A 16,581-nucleotide genomic window follows, 5' to 3' on the forward strand; every position below is an offset into this window, starting at 1 on the left:
AGGGAGGTCTCTGTGGCCTCAAACTTCCTTCTCTGGCGCCAGGAGTACCTGTGAAAGCCCGGCCTTCCCCATCTTCAGATTATTCATTTCCTTCAGGCCAGTCTAACTCCTACAGTGCGCACACAAGTTCCTGCTGTGATCCTTGTGGGTGAGGTACCATCGGCCTGAATGGCTCGTGAATGCCTAGCATGTCACACGCACCACGGACCTCTCTCGGCAAACACAGGGCAAGGCCGGATCTGCACTGTGACTGCGGCCCTAGTGGGTGCACCTCACTTCACCACCTGGAGTGGCAGGACTGGTACTGAATCTAGACCCAAGTCCGGAACGACGCACCTCGTTATTCTGCAGCATTTACGTGGCACTGTGAAGTCCTTGGGCATCACAGGCTTGGGGGGGAGGGGGGCGGATTCTAGAAACTTCCAGTATTGGACCCAAATCTCCCAGGTCCTCAAAGGCAACACAGCAGCACAGCCAGGCTTCTGATCTTTTATTTTCTACGTTTATTTCTGATTATTTATTCGTACAATCCTCAGTGGTCAGGTTTGCTAAAGGGATCAACAGTGAAGCCCTGAGTCAGCTCCGCCTCCAACAGTGAAGACCTGACTCAACAAGTCACAGAAGGAGCTCCTGCCCACCCCGCCCCTGCCCCGCCCCCAGCACCCAGGCCTCCAGCCACAGCGGCAGGGGCGGAGCACAGCCCCAAATTGACCCAAGGCTCTGGAGCATCCTTCTTGGGGCAGACGTTTTTGACAAAGGCTAACATTTTTACAGTGTAAACAGAGGAAGACTTTGCTAAACAAGCCCAGAGGAGTAGGGCCTGAGCTCCCGGCCACGCCCCCTTCCCAGCCCAGCCCACAGGGAAGGACACACATTGCCAGAGGCAGAAGTTGGCTGATAGCCTCTCCAAATTCACAATACTGAAAGTCAAAAGCTGCTACAGTGCAGGTAACACCACCAAAATATTTTCATAAAACAACGGAAATGAGGAGGGAGCTCATTAGATACATTCATTTTGGCGTTGTTCCCTCATCGAAATACTCAGAAGTAATCAACATTCCTGTGGACTGCTGTGGTTCCTGTAAAGGGGACCAGATTTTAGCACCGTTTATGGGCATACAGATCAAGGCATTTCTTATTATAGAAAAGCTCCTAGAATTTAAGTACAAAATATTATTTTGAAGTTCATAATTACTCTCAACCACTCCTGGTTACTAGAAGAATGACTGCTAAGACCGTAGATATTTCGAGCCCTGTAACCTTTCCTTGTATTAACCACATTCTGGCGATTTCATTCCTGATCCAGACTTAGAGCCAAGAAATCAACATGACAGACGAAATTCTAGCCCTGGCTAGTAATGATCATTAAAAATATTTAAATACGCAGATGGCCATAAGGCCTGGGAACAGTGACATTCCATAATAAATGGTTTGCTGATATGATATTTCAACGCAATTAACGTATCTGTATTTCCAGACTTAAAGGCCATTCTGCATAGTTTAATTATATGTACTAACCCATTCCGCCATTCCTAGTAATAAATTTCAATATTCTATGAAAAAAATACAAGTGGCACGGCTCACCTTCCCCCTCCCAAATGCTGCTGGGTCCCCTGCTGTGGCGAGGCACACTCGCCCCTCCCCGCCCAGGGGTGGGGGTGGGGGCTCTAGAGTAGCGGCCACCAGCGCTGGCACACAGCCAAACAGGGTTAGTTTTGTGCTCTTCCAGGCCCTAAGTTATAAACTGAATGACAAAGGCTTTAATCTTCCATTGCCCCTGTCTTTATTCTCTGCACAACTCAGTATTGGGTCCCTGGTCTCTCCACCTCCTCAGGAGAGATCATCAAGGTTTTCCAGAAGAGTGAAGCATTAAATATTACACGAGCAAAATTTAACACATTTTAGGAAAAAGGCTTTGCAGAATCCATACATAGAAGTCCTTCTACTCATTCAGATTTTTATCTACGTATAACATAGGCCCAGGAATGTCGGGCATCCATTGTTTTGTCTTTAAGTGACATTTTTACCCTAAAATCAGTTCCTTCTTCAGTTCACTTCTTACAGTTCCTTGGGCTGTTTTTAAGTTACGTGACACTGTGCTCTGCTTTTTGCTAAACAGTCTGGGGATTCTATGCCCTTCACACACATTTCAGATTCACTTCACACACACAGAGGGCCTCCTTTTCATTGTGTTTTAAGTAGTCACAGATTTCTACCTGTGCCTACAAATAAGATTCCCTGGAAGTTTATGCTTCTGGGATTTCAAGGGGGGAGTCCTTGCAAAATACTGCTTAATAAAGAGAGGAAAAATAATCAACTGTTGTTTTAACATCAGAAAGAAGAGACAGGGGAAGTCTACTGGAGTCCTACGCAAAGGCAGCAATAGTAAGGGCGCTAAATCATTATAGGCCATAGATAGAGCACTTTACAGTTGTCATCCGGACACCTTCCAGAAGCAGACTGCAGACCATGAGGGGAGCCAGCAACTCGGGCAGAGATGCGGGGCAGGAGGGAAAACACAGCCTCTTAAAAAAAAAAAGCACATAAAAACCCACAAAAGTTGCTTCTTCTATCGGAGGTGTTAAGGCCTGAGATTTTTACCTGATTGATAATCCTTACAACCGGAAGGAACAGAATAATGAAAGGAGACAAAGGCAATGCCTGCAAACTTTCATCAGCCCTTACCTGACACGACAGCGAACATCTAATAAAAGAGTAAAGGCCTATACAAAGAAAGCGGGTCAATCCTGTTCTGCGTGTCTAAAATATTTCCGGCTATGCCATATTCTAAGGAAGGGGAACTGCAAACATTTCAGATCAAACCCCACCTAGGCCTAGATCACAAGTGAAAAACCACACATTGGCCTCTCGTCCCCCATTGTGGCCGTCGTCAATCACTGTTCCATGGGTCCAAGTGAAATCAGCGTATGTTGCGTATGTAGATGTTGCTAAGCAGGTGAGGAGAGGAGCCAGAAGAAAATGTCCTGAGGAAGCAATGTTAATTCCAGGGAACTTGTTACAGGGAAATCCTTTCAGGTTTAAATGTACCTTAAATGAGCTCAACAGAAGTCACACCTGCTTAAGCTGGAGATAATCTTCCCGCCAAGACTACAGGGTCCAAAACGCCTGAAGTCTCTCAATAAACTCTGGGGATGAAAGTGGGCTCCGTGTGGTCACCACTGAGTTCTCTTCTTCTAGAACGCTCTATCATTGTAGAGACCCCTCTAAGCAGATTATCCTGCGTCTATTTTGGTCTCAAAGCAATTTCTATTCTGCTGCTGTCACCTGACCAGCCCGAGATCAGGAATGATTAATGGAATTAAGATTCTGGGCAACTGAAGGTGCACGTGGCAACAAAGAATGTTATTTTTTAAAGTCGGCCGATCATCTGTATTTCCTGAAATATGGTTTCTTTGGAAGTTTTGCTTCTCTGATGCTGGGATCCCACTAAGCCTGGATAACAGTCTGAGGGCAGAGTCCAGTAAGGCGCCGGGACAGAAAGCAACTCAAACACATGGTTTCAAACTTTCATCAATGTGGTGGTGAAGACCACATTGTGTCTGCACTCTAACAATATCACACACAGGAACAAGAAAAAAGGACGTATGCAAACAAGTTGCCCAGAAATCCAGTTCAAGTTCACGAAGACTAAAACACTGTTGACATGCAAAGACACAGGATCATGAGTATTATTAAATTCAACAGCTGGTATGAACCAACAGCCAGAGGCAACGCAGCCCGGACAGAGACCTTCACGGCCCTGTGCCTCAACATGTTAAGTGTGCTTTAAAAAATGTTCACGAATGAAGAGTAAGCATTTCCTGTTGTAGAGCTACAAATACTAAATGAAGCCTCGAGGCCGCTAAGAAGTCCTTATTGTTAATTTGGCTTCTAGGTACCTCCTTGTTCAAGGAACCATCCCGTCTCACAGCCAAGACCACAAAACCTCTGCCACACATTCACACACGTTTAGAACAGAGCTTGATGCAAACACGCTAATGAATACACACTTACCGAAGTGTGGTGAACGGTACTGAGGGAGTAATGGGGGATTATTAACCTAACAGTCTGCCTAGTTCTGTGTGTCCTCTGAGTTTTCTCATGAGAATTTTAATTTTTCAGTACAAAGCAAAACTAAATCTTCAAAGAAGGTTTGCCACTCCCAAAAGGTATTTGCTAGCTTGCTAACTATGCTAAATTGAACCAAATAAGCTGGTAATTACCATGAAATAAAGCCCAGTACCTCAGGGAAACTCTACGCCCACAAACGTTGGGTCGGCACTAGAGGCGTCTGGTCCCGCAAACACGGTGCATGGCCCACGCCCCGTGCGGGTGATCCGGACCCTCGCCGCCTGCAACCAGGCCCGTCGCCCCGCCGGTCACCAGCCAGGCCTGCGTGCAGGCGGCCACTGAGAGCCAGGAACGTCACCTCCTCCCTCGGGCTTCCCAAGCCAAACCACAGGCAGCCGCGGCTCCGCCACACTCCGGCGCTCGGCTTTGGTACGCGCCTCTGCTTAACCTTGCTCACGGACCCTCCCGGACGCTTTGCTGTTGTCGCCCACCCCCCGCCAGGTACTCGATTCTGGCAGCGGAGGCAGCCTCAAAACCACACCATGAAAAGGGCACACGGGCCAGTCGAGATCTCGCTCCCTCTCGCCTCCGAACGCAGACGAGTGCCCAGCACCGTCTGGCCTCAGTTTCCCCCTCTAAAACAGCAGGTGGATCTCAGCTCCGTTCTGACTATACAACGGCGCATCTGTGAAACGGAGAAGACCCAAAGGCCCAACGCCCGAACTCACCCAGCCGAGAGCGCACCACCTGCACGAAGCACCGGGCCAGGCGCGGCCATGACCTCAGGCACCTGTCACGCTCTCAGAGTCAGGAGTGATGTGCCACCACATCCCTCCTACAGCTTTAAATATCTCATTTTTGGACCCAGTGTTCAATCTTCTATGAGACAGTCTGCTTAGGATAGCTTTAATGAACATGTAAGCCCGAACCAGTGCTCAGGAAGACTATCAGAGGACGTTATGACTGTGCCCCTAACAGGCTCCGCCTCAGAGTTAGGCCACGTAAGCCGAATTGCATAGGACGGGCACTCCGGAGACCCATCACCCCCAAAACAAAAAATGACTATCTGGAGAAAAAACTGAGACCAAGTTTACATTAGAGAGTCTGCTTCTGAGACGTGAAGAACACACTCCTCTCCAAGAGGTGTCTCCTCTGATACAAAAGGTTTGTTTTATGGAGAAGATGTAGTTTGTACCTTCCAAAAGAAGCGCTCTGAAGGCCCCCGAGGAAACATATCGCATCAAAGATGAGGGAAAACCCCCGGTTAGTTCTAACGACCAAAAGCCGTCCTCAGAACAGCCCAGTCCAGCTTGGCTCGCCCAGCCCGACAGTCCCCGTGGGTCACCCGAAGAGACCTGGAAGCCCGCGGGCCGCGGCAGGGAGCTGCCAGGGCACCTCGGCCGTGCGGCCGGGCCGTCCGGGTACGCGTCCCTCACAGACTCGTCTCCTCGCACACTCTGACGGGGATGTTGTAGTGCCGGTCGTCCTCGGCGATCAGGGTCACCACTGGCCAGTCCGTGGGTGGGTCGGTGGGGTAGACCGTGATGAATTCTTCGGTGCTGTACTTGGAGAGCCGGTACACCCGGATGGTGTGGCGCACGGCATAGGCAAGAAGGAACATTTCCACCTGGGGAAAAGAGCCAACGGGTCTGCGGGGGGGAAGCTGTGCTGAAAGACACAGTCCCACCTGCTCCCTCCCGGGCTGCGGGCAGCAACCCTCCTTCCCCGCCCTGGGCCCGGCCCCGGCCTTTCCCCCACAGTCGTTACAAACAGCAGATCATCAAAAATGGACTCACCGTCCGGTAAATCAGGGACTTGTATCCAGAATGTATGACGAACTTTTATAATTCAACAATTAAGAAAGCAAGCGACCGGTTTAAAAAGTGGGCAAAGGATGTGAAAAGAACAGACATTAATCTGGGGCGCCTGGGTGGCGCAGTCGGTTAAGCGTCCGACTTCAGCCAGGTCACGATCTCGCGGTCCGTGAGTTCGAGCCCCGCATCAGGCTCTGGGCTGATGGCTCAGAGCCTGGAGCCTGTTTCCGATTCTGTGTCTCTCTCTCTCTCTGCCCCTCCCCCATTCATGCTCTGTCTCTCTCTGTCCCAAAAAAATAAATAAATGTTGAAAAAAAAAAAAAAAAAAAAAAAAAAAGAACAGACATTAATCCGAAGAAGATATGCAAATGGGCAATGAGCACCTGAAAAGTCATCAGGGGACCGCAGACCGAGGCCACACTGAGCTACCACTTCACGCCCCCCAGAACAATGAGGATCAAACAGGTAAGAACGAGGCACGACCACTTAACAGGTACCAGGTTTTCTTGTGGAGTGATGAACGTGTTTTGGAACAAGACACAGGTAGTGGTCATACAATGCTTAAATGTACCAAGAGCCACTGAGTTATATACTTTAGAATGGGGTTAATTTTATATGAACTTCAATTAAAAAAAAGGCGGGGGGGGGGGCGCGTGGGTGGCTCAGTCGGTTAGGGGTCCGACTTTGGCTCAGGTCATGTTCTCACAGGTTCGTGGTTTGAGCCCCATATTGGGCTCTGTGCTGACAGCTCAGAGCCTGGAGCCTGCTTCGGATTCTGTGTCTCCCTCTCTCTGGCCCTCCCCCTGCTCACGCTCTGTCTCACTCTCTCTAAAATAAACTTAAAAAAAAAAAAAAAAAAAAAAGAAGTACATCTTAGGTACATACCCAAGAGAAATGAAAATATGTGTCCACACAAAAAACCTGCATATAAACGTTCATAACAGGATCATTCAAAATAGCTAAAAAGTACAAAGACCCCAAATGTCCATCAACTGAAGAATGAATGTGATACAGCCATACGATGGAATATTGTTAGTGATACACGCTACAATATGGATGAATCTTGAAAATGTTTTGCTAAGTGACAGAAGCAAGTCACAAAAAAACACGTATTGTATGATTCCATTTATCGGAAATGTCCAGAATAGGCAAATCTATAGCAACAGGAAGTAGACTAGTGGCTCCCTAGGGCTGGAGGGGAGGGGGAATTAGCACCAATCATTACAGGGTTTCTTTTTGGAGTGATAAAATGGCCTAAAATTAGACTACAATGATGGCTGCAAAACTCTATAAAAATACTAAAAACCACTGAGTTACGCACTTCAAAAGGGTAAACCTTATGGTACGTAAATTATGTCTCAATAAAGCTGTTATGTTTTAAAAATGGACTCGCCATGTGACAGTAGACTTTGTGAGGACTCAGAACGAACTTCGGTCTAATTTGCAAACCAGCTGCACCAGACTTTTTACTGAAGGCAAGCGCTACGGTTCAGGAGACGTAAGCAGCCTACACTGCGAGTGCAGATACTTTTTGTAAGCAGTTCTTTTTGTAAGTCAATTCTGCCTGACCCAGCAGTGACCTTCAGCCTTTGCTCTTTCTTACACACCAGGAAAAGGTAAGCACAAGTGGACAAGTGGGTCTCGTAAGCACAAAGGGAGCCCTTTGGATGGACAGCCTTAAATGCTGCTTTAATGGCTGGCTGTTCCACCAGAAAGGACTTAAGCTTTTCGGGATAATATAATGAGGGCACTAAACATAGTGCAAGGTGTGGTGAGTCAGGGGACAGAACTGCACTGGGTCTCCGTGTAGAACTCCAAACTTAGCATCTCTGTAAAAGATCCAAGAGCAGGCTAGTCTCTACTGGCTAAGGTGACTCCATTTCTATTTTTAAAGGATGCTACCTAATACAGCTACAGCTGCCAAGATTAAATAATAAGACCCTTTGCTTCATGTATTTGTAGCCTACCAGACGCAAGGGTACTAATCCCGTCCGGCATCCTGCAGAAGCCAGCCCCGGATGAAATCAACGTGGTGGTTACAAAACAGATCCACAGTTCTTTTGTACCCTTGTACCCCTCACTTGAAAAGGTGGGTGGAACTAATGCTCTCCCCTTGAGTGTGGGATGGATTTAGTGACTTGTTTTTAACAAATAGAATACGGTGTAAACAATAGCGCTTAACTTCCAAGATGAGATCACAAAACACATTTGTGGCTTCCTCCTTGCTCTCTTCTTGGATCACTTCACTTTCTCAGAGAAGCCACTCAAGTGGCCCTACAGAAGGGCCCATGTGTCGAGGAACTAAACCCTCCTAAGCTACCAATGAGGCCTCCTGCCAACAGCCGGGGGAGTGCGCCCCGTGGGAAGTGGATCCTCTAGCCCAGTCAGGCCCTTGGATGACCGCAACCTCCCGAGACCCCGAGACAGAATCATGCAACTAAGCTGCTCTGGAGCCCTTGACCAACAGAGGCTCTGAAATACCGTGTGATGATGAAAGCTGCTGCTTTGGACTAATACACTCCCGAAGGCACAACTCACCTGTTCAAGGCCACCAGTGTGTCCCACCTGGTTTAGGTGGTTCCTTAGCAGCTGTCCAGGATCATTCGATGTGTCCCGAGCAAACAGAAGCACAGAGAAAAATGGTACTTCCTTTCCCTTCTCTTTGTCATCGTATAGTTCAATGGCTCTGTTTAGCATTAGAAATTTTACAGCTTCATAGAGGCTATATTCCTCTTCCTCATTTGTGAACAGTTCATCGCAAGCTACCTGCCTCGCTTCAGCAGTTCTCAGTTCTGCCAAGCCTGCCCACTGCAAGAAAGGTACATAACAATTACACGTCTGTTCTAAGAAACCCTGGTATACTTCCATACTACGTGCACAAATTTATTTTCCAAGTAGGCAACCACGGATCATGCACCAACATTCACAACATTCAAGTTTTTAGCTCAAACCATGGTACTCTTTAGACCACACAAATTCCTTATTCAGCTTTTCCCCCATTAATTTGAAACAAAAGTACAAGGCACTAAAAAGGCCTAAGGCCATGGAATGGAACTTTCAACTCCCCTAAGATCCTCGACAATGGAATTGAACTAGTCAAGGGGCACCTGGATGGCTTCATCAGTTAAGTGCCTGACTTCAGCTCAGATCATGATCTCACAGTTTGTGGGTTCAAGCCCCGCATCAGGCTCTGTGCTGACAGCTCGGAGCCTGGAGCCTGCTTCAGATTCTGTGTCTCCCTCTCTCTCTGCCCGTCCCCTGCTTGTGCGCGCTCTCTCTCTCAAAAATAAATAAGCATTAAAAAAACAAAAGAAAGAAAGAAATTGAACCAATCAGAGATACTTCTGGAGGGAGGCGCGTGGGTGGCTCTGTCAGTTAAGCGTCTGACTTCAGTGGCTCAGTCGGCTAAGCGTCCAACTGAAGCTCAGGTGGTCGTGATCTCACAGTTTGTGAGTTTGAACCCCGCATCGGGCTCTGTGCTGACCGCTTGGAGCCTGACACCTGCTTCAGACGCTGTCTCTCTCTCCCTCTGCCCTTCCCAGCTTGCATGCTCTCGCTCTCTCTCTCTCTCTCTCTCTCAAGAATAAATACTTTTTAAAAATTTTTAATTGAAAAAAAAAAAGAAATAGTCTGGAGGAGCTAATAAGGTGCATGTGAGGCTGGTATGTGAAGCTGTGAAGGGTAGCTAAAATTACTTCTCCCCTTAAGGGGTTTCCAGGAGTGCTGACCACCCAGAAACAGCAAGTCAAGCTGCAAAAATGAAGCTGGGCAAGGAAGACTACGAGGTCTTTTGATTGTTAATTTACTACGGTCTTCCCTCTAACTTCTTAAAAATATACCTGGGAGTTTCAAATGCATATATCCACTCAGGAAATGTTTACTGACTCCTGATTAAGAATAAAGCAGAGTACTAGGTATTCAGCTAACAGTGGCAAAGTCTTAAGTGAGCGAGAAAACTCAATAAATATATGCGCTTTTAAGTTCAAGCAAATGAGATGAGATACTGATGTGAAACTAGTCCTTTTTTTTTTTAATGTTTATTTATTTGAGAGACAGAGAGAGAGAGAGAGCGCGCGCGCACAGGAGGGGCAGAGAGAGAGGGAGACAGAATCCCAAGCAGGCTCTGCACCTTCAATGCAGAGCCCAATGCAGGGATCGAACCCACGAACAGTTAGACCATGACCTGAGCTGAACTCAAGAGTCGGACACTTAACTGACTGAGCCACCCAGGTGCCCCAGAAACTAGTCCTTATGAGTAACCGGTAACGACTGCCCCTCTCAAAAACCATTAAAATTCTAAATTCAACAGTAAATTTTAATGGTAATGACTGTACCACAGGATTCCCTTCAATATGTGGCTGAAAGCTGGAACATCTCATATTTTCCAGAAGCAACCAAGCTGGCAGTCAAGAGCATGGCTCTAGAGTCAGAGAGTCAGGATGGAATGAAGGCCTTCCCACCAAGCAGCTGGTGGCATTAACAGACATCTTTAAAACAGGAATAACACAGCAACTACATTTCGGTAGTTATGAGAATTAAATAACCTATTTAATAACCTAATTAAATAACCGTGTTTCACAGACAGCCTGGCACATGAGAGGTACCAGTTATGTTGGCTTAGATTATTAATGAACAATTTTAATGTCACTGTGAACTGGAATCACTTCAACATTCCCAAAAATGAGGATCTAATTATAGCAGACACAATTGATACAGCAAAAATTGCAATTTCACAAGACCTTAAAAGAGACGAAAAGGAAATTGTCACAGGTGGGCAAGCCGAAGAGCCTTCCCATTCACTCACACGGCCAGAAACCTGCTCTCGACCTCCCCCTAACCCAGATCCTGGGCAAGCACACGTCTCCCTGCCCCACAAAGGCTGTGCTCTATAAACCCCAAGCTCCACTCCAAGAGGCAAAAAGAACAGAATCCCTATTTCCTTCTCTTGTCACAATTTCTTTATCTCTAGACTTCCTTTGACAGTGAACTTTCCATTAAACACTTGTGTCTGTTAATAAAAACTAAGCTCCAGGAGGTCAAGCCCTCAGCTCATTTACTACACAATATATTTACCAAATGCCTACTATGTGTCAGGCTTGGTACTCGACACTGGGTGAAAAGGAACGAGCAGGCCAGTCTCTCGTGGAGCTCAAAGTCTAGCCGGACGGCAGACTATACTGGGGGAAACAGATCAACATCTGGTGGAGGAGCTAAAGGCCTCTGGAAACCGGAGCCTGAGTAGTTCAGTCCATTGAGCGTCCAACTCTTGATTTCGGGGCTGACAGGTCAGAGCCTACTTGGGATTCTCCCTCCCCTCTCTCTCTGCCCCTCCCCTGCTTGCATGAGCTCGCTCGCTCTCTCTCTCTCAAAGTAAATAAACTTTTAAAGGGAGGGAGGAAGGAAGAGAGAGAGAAAGAGAAAAAAAGACATCTGCCACCCCCTTAACCAGTCTCCCTCCCATCTACAAAGCCTGGAGCCATTAGCAGGCCCTCAAGCCAGGGTTCCTGGTGAAGAAAGCCTCAAGCAAGCAGCCTAGTGGACAGTGTGGGCCAGTGTGCAAGGATATCCAAACCCCATGGAATACTCCAGAACGGGAGTATTTTCTTAACCAAATCACTGGGAATCAGCCAACCAAGTTCTCCCTGTAATTATGTTTCAGAGAAACCCTCAGGACAGTTTTCAAAAGACAAGTTACTGAATTTACTCACCGGACAATCATTCAGGAATGAAAACAAGTCTAATAAATATGGGCAGAATCTTAAAACATGAAATTGGGAAGAATTTAATAAAGATGCACTTATATCACTGATAATACTGTAAGAAATACAGACTATCCCTGAAGCTTGTCAATATGACTTAGAACAAAGACTACACTTGTTTAAGGTTTCCTTTGAAGAAAGTTAAACATTTCACTAAACATAATAATCGGTGTTATTTCCCCATCTTACCAAAGACTTCACAGGAAGAGTTTGTGTTCGTTTAAATTATGTTGCCTAAAAACCTGCCACGGGCATCTGGCAATCCACTAAGCGAGGACTGAGAATTGGTCTGCTGGGGCAGTCAGGAGCGAGAGTTTTGCACTTATCAGAGAAAAAGAAAAAAACTACATGTTCCAAACCTTCTTCCTTAGCAGTGTGAGGGACTCCTTAATTTTATCAACCAGGTCCTCGCTCTTCCCCTCAAATTTCAGTCCAAGTTTCCACTGCTTGATCCAATTGTATTTGCTTATGAGTTTTTCCGGTAACTGGATTATCAAGAAACAGAGAGATAAAGAGGTGTTAGAACCAAGAAATCCATCACAGGATCCCGCAGAAACCACAAAGCCTACAAAACCTACCTTTGTTTCCAGAATTCATTCCTGCACATTTGTCTGGGTTTGGGATGGAGGGACCTAAATCTGGAATTGTGAACTCGGAAAGCACCACCCCCCTCCCCCAACTCCAGGAGGCTGCTGGAGTCAAATGGTGCTTCTGGTTGAGATACAAAGGCACCATTCAGCTTGCTCAGCTCCAACCACAGCCAGAACATTCCACAGCACTTTGTGAGGGCACATGAAGGCAGGGTCCACATCGTGTCTTCACAAACCACACAGGCAGCTACTGGGCTCAATGGCAGCCTCCTGCCGTCCCTAATGCCCAACTTAGGAAGGCGCTTCAGGCATGCAAGATGGTCCAGGATAAAGTAAAAACCCGATTCTTTCCTGATCAGAAATATAAAGCCTAATTTCCAGTATTGCCATATATCCCCAAAGTTTTGATATTCAAAAAAACAATGTGTATCTAGTTTAACCTAAGCCTGATCAATATCTTAAGATAAAGAACACCATGGAGAATAAGGAGCAGAGCTAACAGCCGCGGTGGCCTAGCTCATTAAAGAAGTGACAGCTGACCTACTACTTTGCCTGGTTCCTTTTTTTTTTTTTTTTTCCTGGAGGGTGTTTTATTTTGTTTTCCCCTAATCAACAGAAGCTGGAATCTGAGAGGCAAGCTGGGACACAACCCGGTCGATGACGGCATGGGAACCCCGACACTCCCAACAGTCTTGGGTGTGTCAGAAGAACATTCCTAATTAGGCTGGGCACAGGCATGTCGCTTCCCTGCTATAAAACCCAGAAAGGAAACGACAGTTCACCTCCAAGTCAAAGGATCGTTAAAGGAGAATTAATTCCTATGACATCCTACGTGGAACGAGAGAGCCTGTTTAACAGTCCTGAACACAGGTTTAAATGAGGCCGCAGGCTCAGTTCCCCAGGCATCTAAGACTCTGAAGACCCTTTCCCAAAGGGCGATTCCAATTTTACCTTCTCAATCTACAGCAATCATGTAAACCAAAGGTGGTTTCCTTTCTGCAGAAAACAAAACCACACAGGGAAATTCCTCTTAGGTAAAGTTACCCCAGGGACCACGATCCACACTCACTCACTAAGCGGGGAGGGGCTGTGTTCTCCCCATTGCCTGTGACCACCCCACCGAGCGGCCCAGCTCCGCACCCACGCTGCCCAGCATTTGGGCAACGTGTGCCCCGTTTTGCTGCGAAGCTTCAGTTCCGCTTTCAGATCTGTCACCAGAACCTAAAATGCCCTCAAGTGGCAACAGGTTGAAATCACAACTGGGCACAAGGAAGTGCAAAGAGCAGGAAATACCCGCTACACTGGGAAAAGGGGTACAGAGAAGCCCAGAAGACCATCTGAGCGGCACAGGATGCTGTGCACGTACCTAAAAAGCAGGCACCACACACAAGTGAATTACTTGAAAGTCCCCAACGTTCTAACTACACACAGGGAACCCCTGACATAAAAGTCCGTTTCCTCATTCCTTCCACGCACGGGCGAACTGTTGCTAGGAAATGCCCTTGCTCAGGGGCGCATGCCTCTGGGAGACGTGGAGATCCTGGAGAAAGCCCGAGAGACAAGGTGTGAAAAAGAAACAACGAGGAAAGAATAATGCAGCTGGAACGATTTATTCAGAAGAAAAAATGGATCTACCTCAAAACGCTTTCCAGAGTCACGGAAAACAGGGAAGTAGCCATTCTTTTCTAGACGTACACAGACGCTGCACTTCTGCTAGAATGAGGGAGACTCAAGCAAAAAACAAGACTGAAACAAGAAACCAGGGTTGGACGCGTTTCAGAATAAAGTCGGTGACCCGCTGAGAAGGAGTCCCACTTGTGACTCCACAACAGCCCGCTCTCTAGCAAGTGTCCACAGTCCTTGGCACCATTGCCATGATCAAAAGGACTGTAGGTTAACAACGATGCACCCCCAAAACGAACGCATGAAGAGAGCTCCGATGTACAAACACCGTCACAGGTCCCACCCGTTCAGAAACATTCTAAAACTCAGCGAACGTGCCCTGAAGGACAACCCCCTCTCGGGGACCGAGACATGCCCCAAGTTTAAGAGCAGCCAGACCGAGCCACCTCTGACACTGGGGTCAGGGTCAGGTGGTCCAGCTGTAGTCAAATACGGAGACTGGGATCTGGAGACAGGGGCCCCAAGCAGGGTAGGCGGAGAGAGGCAGTGAGGGCAAAGCTCACACCCCAGGCTGAGACCAAAGCAAGGCCAGGGGAGAGTGCAAGGGCTTGGACTAAGGGGAGGAGGGTCTCTCAGTCCAGCTCTCCTCTCTCCCTTTTACGTTCCGAAACGAGTATGTTCTAGGAAAGAGGGAAAAGGGCAAAATGCTACAGAGAACAGATCTCAATCTGCAAACAGGCAGATACAGCCAGCTAAAGGGTGCATGTCCCTTGGTGACAACATATGGCTTCTCTGGACTCGCCCGGATTCTGGATGAGGTCAAGAGATGCTCCGCAGTGCCCGGCCTACGGCCCAGAGGCCGACATCAGTTCTCAGTCCACAGACTCATACAAACTTAGGTGTCCCAGGACCTCTCTGATCCCAAAAGCTGAAGGGGCGGGTTAAGGGAGAGCCGGTGCGGTTCAGGAGAGGCCGAGTATGTGACATGAGAGTCCCTTGAACCTGCCTGCTGAGAGCGGCTCACCCGTGTCCCCAGAAGTGGTCAGTGCTATCACACTCCTAAAAGCCCCACGGACACACGGTAACCACAGGCGGTGGTGCCATGAACAAACCAGGACACATGACTGTCGCTGGACACAGGGTGGCGGTCAGAGGCGGTTGGGGCACGTCAGAAAGACCAAGGAGCAGGGTAAACGGACACAGACTCGTCACCGGCTCTGCTCACGTGTCCACAACCGCAAGCCCACGCCATCTCTCACACAAGAACTTCAGACCAGGCTGTAACGGCAAGCGGGGTTTCGCTTAGAATGACAGGATACATGTCATCCTGACGTATCAGGAAGATGCATGAGAAACGACTTTCGTACCAACACTCCTGTAAGACTGTCTTGTTCTGCAGCAACAGACTTCTTAAATATCACACGATCTGCTTCTCTTAAGCAAGCGTGCTCGCACATTCGGATTTTACAGTCAACAGGTGACTTATCACCGTTATACAAGCAGTGTGTGGAGACAGACAAACCCCCCTCCGAGGAGAGGTGGCCCAGGCACCACCCCCCCGGCCACCAGGCCAGGCCACACCTGGTCACACCCCACCTTCTTCCAGGCACGCGGTGCCACCCCTCGCTCCCGCAAAGAGGCTCCCGCCAGAGCGGACTTTCCGAGGGAAGACCGGCGGAGGGGCCGGAACGAGAGCCGGAATGGAACGGCCTCCGCGGGTTGTGCCCTTTGAGGCCAGGTGACCCCGCGCGTACCTAATCTCTAGCTCGGCTGCCACCCGGCTTCCTCTAAGTCGTCTTCATTCCAGGCAAATACCCCAGCTGCCTCAACAATTCCTGAACGGGAGCAGTCAGCTCGGTCACACTCGCATCGGTACTGGGGACACAGGCCCAGAGCTGTACCGCCCTCGACACGGGGTCTGACCAGCCCGGTCCCAGACAGGACTGTGGTTCAGCAGTGTTCCTTGAGGACACGGCTTCATTCTCACTGCCGGCCACACATCACGGGGCGGGGGGGGGGGGGGGGGGGGTGTCCAACCGAACTTGCGATCGATTCATCCTCACGTCCTTCCCAAGCTGCCATTAAGGCAGATCTCCCACAGCGAGCCCTCTTGGGTTTTGTTTAGTGGTCTGTTGCCGCTGCTGTTGTCGTTTAAGCACGGGACTTCAGATTTTCTTCCAACTAATGCCTCATGACCAGTTCTGCCCAATCATTCCTGCCCACCACACTCTTTTTTGGGTCATTCTATCATCCAACCTATCACGTGACTCCATCTGCTGTGTGTTGTAGGCACAAGCCACGATGATACAACATTCTGGGGTGTCACTACCACGCTGCAGATTTTTTTTTTTTAATTTTTTTTTTTTTTTCAACGTTTATTTGTGGGACAGAGAGAGACAGAGCATGAACGGGGGAGGGGCAGAGAGAGAGGGAGACACAGAATCCGAAACAGGCTCCAGGCTCTGAGCCATCAGCCCAGAGCCTGACGCGGGGCTCGAACTCACGGACCGCGAGATCGTGACCTGGCTGAAGTCGGACGCTTAACCGACTGCGCCACCCAGGCGCCCCTACGCTGCAGATTTAAACCAAAGACGACCAGGCACAGGACGCATCCCCCGACCCTCACCTCCCAGGAAGCCTCTCGACGGCCACCTGCGGCACCGATCCTCTTAACGCCGCGGAAGGTGCTGACTTCTCGCACTGAAGCTAGAACCACAGAAACCT

The 16,581-nt window shown here is 48.5% G+C and overlaps 1 protein-coding gene across 4 annotated transcripts in view; it reads right to left on the minus strand.

Moving 5' to 3' along the window:
- Positions 1-480: 480 nt before the first annotated feature.
- OTULIN (OTU deubiquitinase with linear linkage specificity) overlaps positions 481-16,581 on the minus strand; it is a 32,440-nt gene continuing 16,339 nt past the window's right edge. For all 4 annotated transcript variants that reach the window (XM_030332366.1, XM_030332392.1, XM_030332376.1 and 1 more), the window contains exons 5-7: positions 12,004-12,129; positions 8,424-8,693; positions 481-5,698 (exon numbers count right to left, since the gene is read on the minus strand). In XM_030332366.1, coding sequence (XP_030188226.1) covers positions 5,504-5,698; positions 8,424-8,693; positions 12,004-12,129 — 591 coding nt within the window. In that variant the 3' untranslated portion in view covers positions 481-5,503. The remainder of the gene's footprint in view (positions 5,699-8,423; positions 8,694-12,003; positions 12,130-16,581) is intronic.

Source organism: Lynx canadensis, chromosome A1 (genome assembly GCF_007474595.2).
Source record: "Lynx canadensis isolate LIC74 chromosome A1, mLynCan4.pri.v2, whole genome shotgun sequence".
NCBI lineage: Eukaryota > Metazoa > Chordata > Mammalia > Carnivora > Felidae > Lynx > Lynx canadensis.